This window comes from Pinus tabuliformis, chromosome 5_1 (assembly GCF_031772625.1).
Source record: "Pinus tabuliformis cultivar Carrire ecotype Pingquan chromosome 5_1, CPIR1, whole genome shotgun sequence".
Lineage (NCBI taxonomy): Eukaryota > Viridiplantae > Streptophyta > Pinopsida > Pinales > Pinaceae > Pinus > Pinus tabuliformis.
In genome coordinates this window covers 771190451-771202885 of record NC_142305.1, presented here as the reverse complement: position 1 = coordinate 771202885, position 12435 = coordinate 771190451, and the positions used below count along the sequence as shown (strand labels likewise).

At 37.8% G+C, this 12435-nt stretch overlaps 1 protein-coding gene and 1 long non-coding RNA gene across 2 annotated transcripts; both read right to left on the bottom strand.

Annotated features, from left to right (window-relative positions):
• Positions 1 to 3: 3 nt before the first annotated feature.
• Positions 4 to 576, bottom strand: LOC149167206 (cytochrome P450 94A1-like). The gene has a single exon (XM_089430407.1). It carries the CDS (start codon positions 574 to 576, stop codon positions 4 to 6), a length of 573 nt encoding a protein of 190 aa, XP_089286533.1.
• A 4502-nt stretch (positions 577 to 5078) lies between these two features.
• Positions 5079 to 5960, bottom strand: LOC149167205 (uncharacterized). Its single transcript, XR_016260911.1, has 2 exons — positions 5891 to 5960; positions 5079 to 5792 (listed from the first exon to the last, which is right to left on the bottom strand). It is a non-coding gene; the product is annotated as an uncharacterized LOC149167205 (long non-coding RNA).
• Positions 5961 to 12435: the final 6475 nt, after the last annotated feature.

The following is a 12435-nucleotide window of genomic DNA, read 5'->3' as shown; positions in this document are numbered from 1 at the left end:
TTTTTAGTTGGCGTTTGAGAAATTCGTGACGTTTTCTTCTGAAGCGTTCATAAAACTAACCATCATATCTCCGATGAATAATTCCGATTTTTCGCCCGCCATTGCCATCTTCTGCGAACCTTTCTGATCGCATTCTGTCTCAAATAGCTCCCAATCAGACAGAGCTGCCGCCATGAATCTTGAAAGCAAGTCTTCCCTCAGATGCCCTTCAGAGATCTCACTTCTCCTGGAACGAATAATGTCCATGGCAAATTCGTTCACTACATTTATGGCTTCTCTTAACCGCCTCTCAGAACCGATGTCAAGCTTTCGCTTGATTCTCCACAGAAAGGGGAAAATGGAAAAAAACATGCCAGCACTAATATCAAGAGCATTGTTAAAAGCCTCTGCAAATTGGGACCTGGGCAGAGAAGGGTGGAGGCAACCGGGGTCGACACCGAATGCCACCTTGCAGATATTGTTGAATGAAAACCTCATCAAAACGTCCTGCAAGTCTATGATCTCTCCCCCTTCGCATGCGCTCTTGAGCACCACCATTAGCCGGTTCTTGATTTCCCACTGAACAACCTCCACCATGAAGTTCCGGAGCGGCTTGGTATTGAATTTGTAGCTCGAAGTTTTATGCTCTGAAAATCCCATAAAAATAGCCGTTCTCCCTCAGAATTTAGTGAGGGTTTACGCAAAGTATATTTATTTTACCCATTTGAGGCAGCGCTAATCTTGTGGGTGTTTTGTAGATGGCCACGGAATGTGTTGCAGAAATGGAGAAATGGCCGAGGAAATGCGCCAGATTAACGTGGGACGTTGCCCCCCATGACGAAGAAGAGGTTGGTCTGTGTGTTGTGGTGTCTTTGTCGTTTTCTCCGGATATTGGGTCAAGGGTTCGAGCCTCTTAGAGACCGGGAAACCCCCAACTCAACTGAATTGCTCTCACTCACTCTATGTATGTTGTTTGGATTGGATTGGATTGGATTGCTAGTCGGTCAAATTTTACTATGGGAAACGGGTCGCTGGCTATGTGTAGGCTCAGCCAATGCTACTCTATAATGGTGGCGCCCATGATGCCCAGCACCAGGTTCGAGTCCTTTCCTCTTTGGCAGGGCTAGGGTTAGAGCGTGCCCCTCCTCCTCATCCTTCACCTTCTGTGTTCGGTGGTGAGAAGGGACCTGCGGTTCAGCGCGGTATTTCTCCTCCATGGCGTGAAGATGATAAAGATGGACACTACGTCTTCGAGCTCGGAGAGAATTTGGCTCCAAGATGTAAGTGCACAAATTTCCATGAACTTTCTTCTTCGTTAGTGTATTATTATTGATTAGAGAGGGCGTGAAAGGATGATTATTCCGTCAGAGTTTTCTATGGACAATTCATGTCAAAATTGTGTTAGGATAGAATGGTTTTGAATCTGGGTCATCCTTGTGCAACTCGCTGCTGCACCATGACCCAATGGACCCACTAACATCCCCTGGATTTATTAGATATAATGTCTGTTTTTATTAATACACAAGAGATAGTAACAACGATTTACATATGATCATCAAAGCCCTACAGAACTTGAATGGCTCTTTCCAGATCTCTTCTGCTTATACTGTTTTTGCTATGAGGTAGTCGATATGTCTACTGACCATAAAATTCATAACAAGCAAGGCTATGTAAATCCCATATATGCATGTTTACTTTTTCCCCAGTGAAATCCCCAACAGAAACTCCAAGCAGTGGACATTTTTCCACATTGGACTGCATGAAATTCATAACAAGCAAGGCTATGTAAATCACATATATGTATGTTTATTTTTTCCCCAGTCAAAGCCCCTGCGGAAACTCCAGTAAAAATCTCCATTTTATTTAAGGCGGTGTGATCGCGATTGCATTGCCTAAAAGTGGTTTTTTTGAAAGAGATTGATAGTAATTTTTTGTTGTGGTTTTGGAATTTCTGTTTTGATGTTTGGGCTTTGGTCTTATGCTTTCGTTCTTGTTCTCTGTGCTGTAGATCGCTCTTTTCTATGAATCATGGCTGGTACGAAGCAGACAACACGAAAATCTACAGGAGGAAAGGCTCCGAGGAAGCAGCTCGCAACAAAGGTAACGACTTTCCTATATTTCTTCCGTTGCATCTTTGGTGGAGTTAATTGAGGCGTGCTGTTTTTATTGTGGCATTTTATTCTGAAGCTCCTTTTTTAAATTAGGCTGCTCATAAATCTGCTCCCACAACTGGAGGTGTGAAGAAGCCTCATAGATATCGTCCTTGAACAACTGCTCTTCATTATGTACACGCAGTGTAAATTTGCTTTGGATTCTATTGATATGTTTACAATGTTTTCTTTACAGTATATGTATCTTATTGCAAATTGTTTAATCAACTGAACAGAGAAATTCGAAAGTATCAGAAGAGCACGGAATTGCTAATTCGAAAGCTGCCATTTCAAAGGCTTGTGAGGGAAATTGCCCAGGACTTCAAGGTAACGTGTCACTTTTCTCGTTAAAATGTTAGCTTAATTGGCAACCCATTTAAATGAATTGCTTGGTACTCTGTTCTGGCGGTGGTACTTGTCTAACTATTTTGTTTTATTGTGTTCAGACGGATCCTTGATACTTTGTTTCCTACTTCAGAGTTGGTTAAGAATGGGAATTTCTGGCGATCCTTTGCGCGGCGGTGTAGTTTAAGTTTTCATTTCAGTTTTCTGGCTCTCATTATAATCGTATTCTCTGAAACCTTGTAATCTGTAATATGTGCATGTCTACTGTTAAAGGAAAATTTTCAGCCTCTAAAATCTTGTATACTTGTTGTAGTTTAGAAATATTTGAAGGTATTATGTGTAAGTTGCGCCAGGGTCGAACCTGAGGCGTTTCTGACACTCTTTCTTTCGTGCTTGCAAGCGTAGCCCTCCAAATTCTTTACCTTTGATATTTTCAAACATATTTTAGGACTGCAGTAATTTTTCTCTATCCTTTTATTGCGAGTGGCAGTGCGTTGAGACGACACTAGGAATGCTTTTACCATCTTGTGGCATGGCAGGTTATTGTTTATAGAAGCACTGACACTAGGAATGCTTTTACCATCTTGTGGCATGGCAGGTTATTGTTTATAGAAGCACTGAAGAAACATCGGCTGTTGAAATCTCTTATTGATTTATAATATTCTGTGAATGGAACTCCAAGAAGGTATTTCTTGGATGGATTTGACAATTTCCTTTGTCTCTATGTAGTATAGGAGGGGGAAGATTGCAACCTTTAAGCTGTTAAAATCCTTATTATTTGAATCAAATATTTGTGCAAAAATTTACTGTATTTAGTGCATGAACCGATTTTAGTTTACCTAAATGGTGAAGGCTTATTTTGGGGCACGGTCGGAAGGCCAGAAAAGACTCAGCTGAGACTTCCGCACTGTTTGAGGAGAAATATGTGCCGTAACTTTCTATATCTTGTCCTTCAAATTCAATCTCTCCAAACAGGCTTGGAATTTGAGGATCATCTCCCTACTTTTTGTATTTTTTGATTGAAAATTGGCCGTTTAAGATAAAATGTGATGAAAATGTGGGGGATGGCCCTTCAGATTTGGGTTGCGTGTTTTTGGCTGTCAGTAATTGATACAGGAAATATCCGCCTGGCTAATCCAAGCCTAGATGCAGAGAATATGAAGGGTTGAAGCCCATGTTTTGAAGACCCATAGAAAAACTACATTTTAAGCTGATTTTTTAGTTTGTTTTTCCATGAAATATGTTCTGAAATGAAGCTCTGTTGCATATATTTTGTCCTGTTCAACCTGCAAACTAAATCTGTGGCCAAAAATTTATGTTACCTACTCCACAATATTTCATTATATACCGATTTGTAGGCCATAAATTTCCCATTCCACATTGAAAACATTCCCCGTTCACACACAACTATACTGGATTTTGAGAGTATCTGAAGCGATCTGTAACTTGGAAAAAATCCAAAACCTACTGCGTTGATCAGAAACACAAGAGTTTGTTACGCCTGAGCCAGAAAGGTACACATTTCTCACCATGGCTAGCCAAGTCCACACTATCCTTCCATGCCCAGCTCTAATTACCGAGAAACTGAAAAGGACTAGATAAAAATGCAACCAATTGAACTCTCTCCATCACATTTAAAGCGACTTACCTCCTCGAATCTGACGATAAATCGCATTGGAAACCTTCCCTGCCGGCCGATTTCAATTGTCTTGGGGTTTTTTAATTCTCTGAACAGATTTATGGCCTAAAAAGGAAATCCAAAATTGATTGAATTGATAAAGCCAAAAGATTTGTTACACCAAGTTACAGCAAAGGATTGCCAGAATGGTGTGTAATTATTTGTTGCATATTTTTGTCAAAATACTGTGAGCGCCTCACTAGAGTGACACTTATGAATACAAAGTATTGGCGCCTTGATTAACTATTTTCCAAGCATCTCTTTCTCCATCCATCCGACTCCTTGGTCCCTCATTAAGATGCCTGTCCAGAGTGGGCCTGTCTGTCATCAAGGACAAAGTTGGCCACTCTATCAGAAGTGCCAGTGTGCGGTATCATCAAGGTAAGAATGCTTTGTGGAAGGTGGGCCAGATGGTACGCAGAAGAGATGTTGAGATTCATTTTGTCCCTTCAGTGGCTACAAAAAGTGGATGACAGTTAATTTACCAATCATTTTAACCATGTAACAAAGGTGCTCAATGTGCATTAGTCATGGGGTGTTTTGTGACAGCCAGAGGGAGGTCTAAAGTCTCAACTCAACTATGCCTTTTCCACCACACACTCACTTGTTGATAAATATCATGACAATACTTGTAACTACTAACGCATTCAGTTTCTGCAGCAAACCCAACGACGGAAAGTTTCAAAAGAGAACCATGTAGAACAATGTCTTTTTCTTGCACTACAATTGTGGTTCCCGCGGGCCTCCTACAGGTCAGCCCAACATGTTATAACTGTACGTGTGTTAATTGGTCTGTGAATTGAAGAATCTAATTTCTATATATATGTGTCCCACAAAGTCCAATCAAACAAATAATATATCACCAAATATGATTCATCCACATAAAAATCACCATCAGCACCAAATGTATGAAAGCTGTATACACATAATGTGAAAAATCTTCTCGTCATTCATTGTACTATTCAAAGACTTTTTATAACAAATGATACTTTGAGCCACAATGAAAGGGAGCTCGCCCATAATTCTTCTATGCTTTTTTGTTTTCTATACACATTTTTCTATACTGAAGAATTACAACTTGATCACGGCTATAGTTGTTTTCTATAACTGCAAGTAATAGCAGTAGTAGCAGCAGTAGTTCACTAGACTAGGTAATAATTATTCCCTAGGTTAAAATACCCAACACTTTTCCTGTAAACTATACTTTTTTTGGTATCTTCTGAATTTTCTATAGTTATATGTAGACAAATTTCTTGGCTGCCTGCTCAGTTTGAAAATCCCAATTCAGTGGGGATGCAGATCTCAGTCGAAAAAAACAAAATATAAATCAGGCCCCAGGGCAGAACCTTGATGCATCTCGGGGCACTGTGTACATTATCTGTATCTTCATATAGGTACAAAGGATTGCATTTGCACCATTTTCAAATTGTTTTATATTTTAGACCCGGTGCCATCTGAGAAATGGACCAAGCTGAGTATCATGATGTATATTTTGTATAACTACCACTCATTTGGTGTGGGACTGGCTCTCTTTCCCAAGGGTAATAATCAAATTATAAATCTCTCCTTCCAGAAAGTTTAAAGACCTGGTTGCCCTTGTGTTGCACACAGATAGGGCACTCCTCAGACAATTTAATTACCTGCACCAGCAGAATTCACAGAAATGGCAGCCTGAATCAATTATATATGTTAAAATATATTGATTTAATAATGCAAATGAGTGCTTTGTTTATCTCACCTTTGGCACACATTTCAAACAAAAGAAGTGGCTACACGCTAATTGCTTCGGCTCCACAACGGCATCTGCACATAGACTTATAGGTAGAAGTTTCGGATTTTGTTGTCTGTTGTTAGAATACAGATAAATCATTGAAATAACAATGTAAAAAAAACGAATATTCTAAGTACCCAGGCATATAGAACAAGTAAGTTCCTTATCGATAACAGATGTTGATGATGCTTGTGTTAAAGCTTTGGAAATAGTGGGCATGTTCCCCACTGTTTTCTCTGAAGTATATAATACCATTTTGATACCATTGGATCCATTAAGATTTGAAAATGGACTCTCTGGAAGGCTATGTCCATCGCTGTTGCAAGGAAAGAAACTCACTGATCATTACCTTTTTATAATAATCACCAAAACAAAACAAAGTAGCTTCTATTCAACTACTTCCAGGAACCCATTATTGACAGCTTGTTTTCTAAGTAAAATCTTTGTCATGTTCTTTATTTTACAGAACTGCAAACTGTGGATGATGGTCTCTACCTTTCTTGATCGTCATTATCCTGCTTAGGCTTATCTTCGTTATTCTCCGGTACCTCAAGCAGCTACCCAAACTGATCGGTTGAAGGAAAATTGTTGAGATCTGCATAAGAGGATGAATGAAATTACTTAAATGCAAAGTGATAGTCTCTAGAGAACATGTCTTGAATAAGTGGGTATCCTAGGTTTACCTTCTGATGCCTTGGATTCTATTTCAGACTGTGGGAATCCATTAGTGAATCTATTCTCGAGGGGGTGAGAAACAACAATAGGTAGTGATATTGTAGGTACATTTGGGTAAATATCCATTTCTTTCTTTACACCAACTCTTTCCTTAGGAAAATAAATGTCATTTATAATCAAGGCTTCATAAAACTAGCTGCTATCATATTTCAGGTATCTGGCTCCAGAATATTTCATGTATGGCCAGGTTAATAAGAAGATGGACGTGTATCCTTTGGAGTAGTTCTTCTAGAGCTAATAACTGGAAGAAAACCTACACACAGCCAGCGACCCGTTTCCCACAGTCAAATTTGACCCACTAGCAATCCAATCCAAACAACATACACAGAGTGAGTGAGAGCAGTTCAGTTGAGCTGGGGGTTTCCCGGTCTCTAAGAAGCTCGAACCCTTGACCCAATATCTGGAGAAAACCACAAAGACACCACAACACACAGACCAACCTCTTCTTCGCCATGGGGGGCAACGTCCCACGTCAATCTGGCGTGTTTCCTGGCTTTCCACCGCTTGATGCCTGTGAATTCGGCCTCGCAATGCACACATAGTCCATTGACCGCCTTCAGCACTCGGGCTCTTTCCAACTGTAGAGAGATATGACGAAACCAGTGCACCTGACCTTTATATTCTAACGCAAAAGCATAGAAAGATAGTAATGGATTCATTTTCATCGGTATGGACGCTCACTGTTTCTAATGGAGAGAGGGGAAGCAGAGGAAGAAAAAAGCCGACCAATAGTACCCACTTCTAAGCTAGCTTCGGATTACCTAGCTATACCGGGTGCATTTATGTTATTTTTCTCTTGCTCTTATACAAACAACATCAGTGGTTTCAGTGTCCTGCCTTGTAGTTGTTATATATGTGATGGCAAGCTATCTTGTTATAGTAGAATACCTGATATGCTTGATATGATAAAAGTCAAACAGTTGACTTTGTTCATGTCTATCAAAAATCAGTTGACTTTGCTTAATGATCAGTTAGCTTTGCTCATGTCTATCAGAATTCTGGAATAGTCATATCCCTGTATTGAGATTTTATTCACATGATCAATAATCCCCTTCTTATCCACCTATGGCTTTACATGCAATACCGTCCTAAAGCGTTATCCTGTAGGTACACTTCAGTAAGTTTCATATGTGGCCTGTTTTGTGCCCTGGCTCACAACCTCTTGTTTCCAGTCTACCTATACTATTACACAATACTAGATATACTTGCACTGATATGCCCATTGATGGTACCTTCTTCAGCGATCTGTGGTCACAGCTTGTAGCAGCTTTAATTTTATTTCAAATGTCTTGCCATTCTAACATGTTTGTTTGTCCTTTGCAGATTTGCTTGTCCAGTGTGCTCCAAATCTGTCTGTGATATGTCTAAATTGTGGGAGAAACTTGACCGAGAGGTAGATATTTTCGACAAGATGAACATCTTGAAGTCAACTTGCAATGGGTTGTATAAAGAGTAGCTTATTATATGTGTTTTTGCTAATTTTGATTTCTCATATTTGAAATTTTCTTTCATCCAATGGCAATTGATTTTTTAAGTTTCTTGAGTGGATTCTGATATTTTTTTTTGTCATGTAGGTTGCTTTGACTCCAATGCCTGAAGCTTACAAGAACAAAATGGTAAGTTGTCTGATGGTAGCGTGAGAGAAAATACCTCACCACTTTCTCGTCGGTCATTTGAGCAGGTTTGGATCTTATGCAATGACTGTGGAGTAACTTCTAAAGTAAATTTTCACATTGTTGCACACAAGTGTCAAAGTTGCAACTCTTATAACACCCGGCAGACCAGGGGAGGTCCTTCTGCAAGTTCATGTAGATCTCATCTTTGATATTCTCAAATGTTCAGATTCATGTATCCCTCTTTACCACTTGTAAGGTTGCCTTAGCACTGCCTATGTGGCATGAAAAACAGTTGTACTGCAAATTGCTATGCAGTGGCATTAGTGTAAGAATTCATTGTAACCGCTGAGTTTTTGTAGCACTACTCTATGTTTGTTAACATCATAACAGAGTTGACATATTTCGCTGCTTGCAACTATGTTGACATAGGGGAATGAGGGAGAAGTTTCCTGTCACATCCTTTACAGATGTTATGTCAAGAAAAGGGAAATGTACGTTTATAAACCGTCTTCCCATCATCGCGATGAAGCCCTTGGAAGGATTCCTTCTCACTTATTCCAAGCCCTATCATTCCAAAATCTATCTTTCATCCATCCTGTATATATTTTACTCCCATACTCCTAAAATTGTGAGCATCATGTAATCTACCCAGAAAGTTTTTGATTTGCAACTGAATCTGATACCTATCTTACTTACAGAAAATTAGTAATGGTTTAGAATGAAGATGGAGACTGTATCCTCACAAAGGGAGTACTATCTGAGAAAGAAAGTGATCTTAACAAAGGGAATGATACTAACTTGAATATTTTGTAATTGTGACCATTGACAGACCATTGGTTAAGGTAATTGTAAAAAACACAAGTTATCAACTGGTTCATAAATGGTATTACTGACCTTTTTAAATTTGTTTGGAAGATCCTATGTCTTATATTCTATGATGGAATTACCTTGTCGTTCATATACCATCACACAGTGGAAACTGTTAAATTAATTAATATGTTTCCATAGTATTTAATACAACTGAAAAGCCTAAATGCAGTTTCATATATCTCGCATTTACTCAGAAAGGGTGGATATCTGATTCAATTTATTAAGAACAGGGCATGGTAAACTCATACATGAACACTTAAACAACTTGAGATTTCTATGATAATATATGTGTAACCAGAACTCCTTCCTGCTTTTTAGTCCGCATAAGATATTCTCGTTATTTGCTTAAATGCAAATATTGCTATTAAGTTACTATCAGCAATTGTAATGAATTTCTACTATATCTTCCGAAAAGCCTGGCTTAAATGATTTTAAATTAAATAAATAAAACACGAGGTAAATATGAAATGGCAATAATCTAAGCTTAGAGTTGTTGACTTTAATTGTGAATTAAACACTTTGCACCTTTCCGCATTTAACATCTAAACTGGTATGCGTTACCAGCATTTCTTTGAGTTCTATCTTTGCATTGTTAGCTTTTATCTTTTTATTATCGGTGATAAATAGGTATTACAAACATATTATTTATTTAATACAAAAACCATGAAAAAATAAAAAATTAGTTTAACTATAACATTGAGAAAATTATGAGTAGAAGATTTGAGTATGGATATAAAAGATGAGAGGAAATAAGTGTTAAATAGTAGTTAGTAATTGATATTTAGTTTAAATATAATTATAAATTTGCAATTTAAAAGGATGGTGAAAATCAAACATGCCAGGGATCTTGGGTTTTTCAACCAAACTTAATTTTTTTTTGTCATATTTAAAATCACAAGGCTGTGCGGCCTTGTTTGATGTTTCAGACATCAAATCATCATGCAAGTTTCTCGTTTTTGTTTATGCTAATTTAATAATCCTATCAGCTTTTGGAAATCACCATTCTTGATTTCCAATCTGTGATTGAAGCGTTTCCTTCTTGATTATCTGCTCTTTATGGGCTCATTTTTAGTATTTACAGTGTTAAAATGCAATCAAATTAATGTATTTACAAAATAAACGAAGATTTATCAAGGCCTTATGGAGACATGAAACATCCGTAGCTAGTGATTTTCTTTAGTCTTACCTCGCACTCTTGAGAAAACAATGCATTAATGGGTCACAGTCCTCATCTCCTTCGGAGACATGGAGGATCCATAGACAGTGTTGTCCTTTCGTCTTACCTCTCTCTGAGTAGATAATGTATTAACGAGTCAGGGGGTTTTGTTTTTTGTGGTTCTGTTATGGCTCATGAATGGATGTGTTTATGGATTGAAATTTAAGGAAAATATGGGTTTAGTGTAGCATATGAATGGGATGCATCCAAGCATTTTAATTTCAGAAGTTGGGTTTGGGTTTATTGTGCATATGAAATGGCATGTGTTCATGCTTTTGAAATTTTATTCAGAGAAAAGAAAAAATGGATTTGGTATTGCATATGAATGAGATGTATTCTTCGTATATGCTTGGCCATCTATAGAGGTTTCTTGATTTTTGGTAATTAACTTAACCTCTTGATTTTGGGTAATTAACTTACTCTAAAATGAAATAAGACATTCAATGTGTTCCTTGTAATATAGATATAAACAAAACATCTAAAGAAAAGTAATTGCACAATGACCCAGTCCAAGAAAACAAGGTTTTCCACAAACGAATTAACTCTTCTAGAAAAATTCAACAATTCCAATTTAATAATCCTATCGGCCTCTCTTTGTACCTTTTGGGACAATTGCTAGTATTTAATTAGAGATGTTGTGGCTATTCTCTAATCAATTACAATTATATGGATCACTAGACATTATTTAATGATAATTTGCATAAATAAAATTATAGTATTCATGCATAACTTTCAACGATGGGTCTCGTATACTCATCCAAAATAGAATGTGTTAATTTAAAAATAGAAATAATCAATTCATGCAAATTAAATACAAGCATAGTTAATAAATTTTGCAGAACAATTATCCAAAATGAATATAATTAAATAAATATTATAAGCATAAAAATTGAGCAAAAATTAGACATATTTCCACATAAATGCCTTAATTCAAAAAATTCTCAAAATATAACATTAGCATAATAGAGCATGTCTATAAACACCAAGGCAGAGATAAAAAATAGCTCTGATACCAAATGAAAGCATAATAACGATTCTTTAATGCGGAATAAATACTTAAAAGAAGCGAAAACTTTGATACCTAAAATAGATCATATCTCTGGCCATTGATGCTACTCACACTCCAATACCAAATCTTTCTGCTATGCTTGAGGCAGTCCACTTCCCTTATTTGTTTTATGAAAGAAAAGAAATTGCTGCAATTGCCATAACTAGATATTTGTTGTTAACAGCGCCGACTCTGTGAGAGGCCTCTAATATCTTTCGACGACTTTCACTAATGGCAAGGATCTTGGGAGTACTTCAGCGTTTCATCTGATGTCGTAGAGGACGGGAGAACACCAGTGGAAAGTCTAAAAGCAAACAACTTGTTCTTTTGTGCTAAGACCGAGAGATATTTGAGTCAAGAGAATGGTTTGAATGGAAAATCTGTAAATAAAATTTTCAACTGCGATCGTAGTGGCCATTAGGAAGAAGATATATTTGGAAGGGAAATTGCCCACGAATCGAACTCCATAATTAGAAATGTGATCTGGATTTAAACAGGAACGCAACAAATTACAGAGATAACCATATACACAAAGATGCAGCGGAAATAATACTTCATTTCATTAATGGAAAATACTGAAATATGCTTACAACCAGAAATGGAAATAAACCAGCTAGGGCGATGGTAGCTTATCTCTGAGAAGAGATGTGATGGCTACATGCCTCAGAACTGTGTTACAATGAGGCTCGAAGGCCTATTTATTGTTGAGAAACAATGGAAAACCCTTAACATTCCAAAACCTAACCCTAGGAGATGAAACGCCAAACTGTGGGCCCCATTTTGGGGTAAATTGGTACATCAACTTCCCGGGGTCGTAACTTTGGCATATGATCTCCGTTTGATGCATACAATAGCTCGTTAGAAAGATCTATCCGAGCACTACCATTGTTGGAACGGGTGGGTCCATTCCATGGACCCATGTTGCCCTCAGATTCCCCAAAAAACGTCGTTTAGGGCCTCAAAACGGCTCCGGAAGTTCAGGACCCGAAAAACTGCTAAAAATAGTAAGTTGTGCTACAATTAAGGA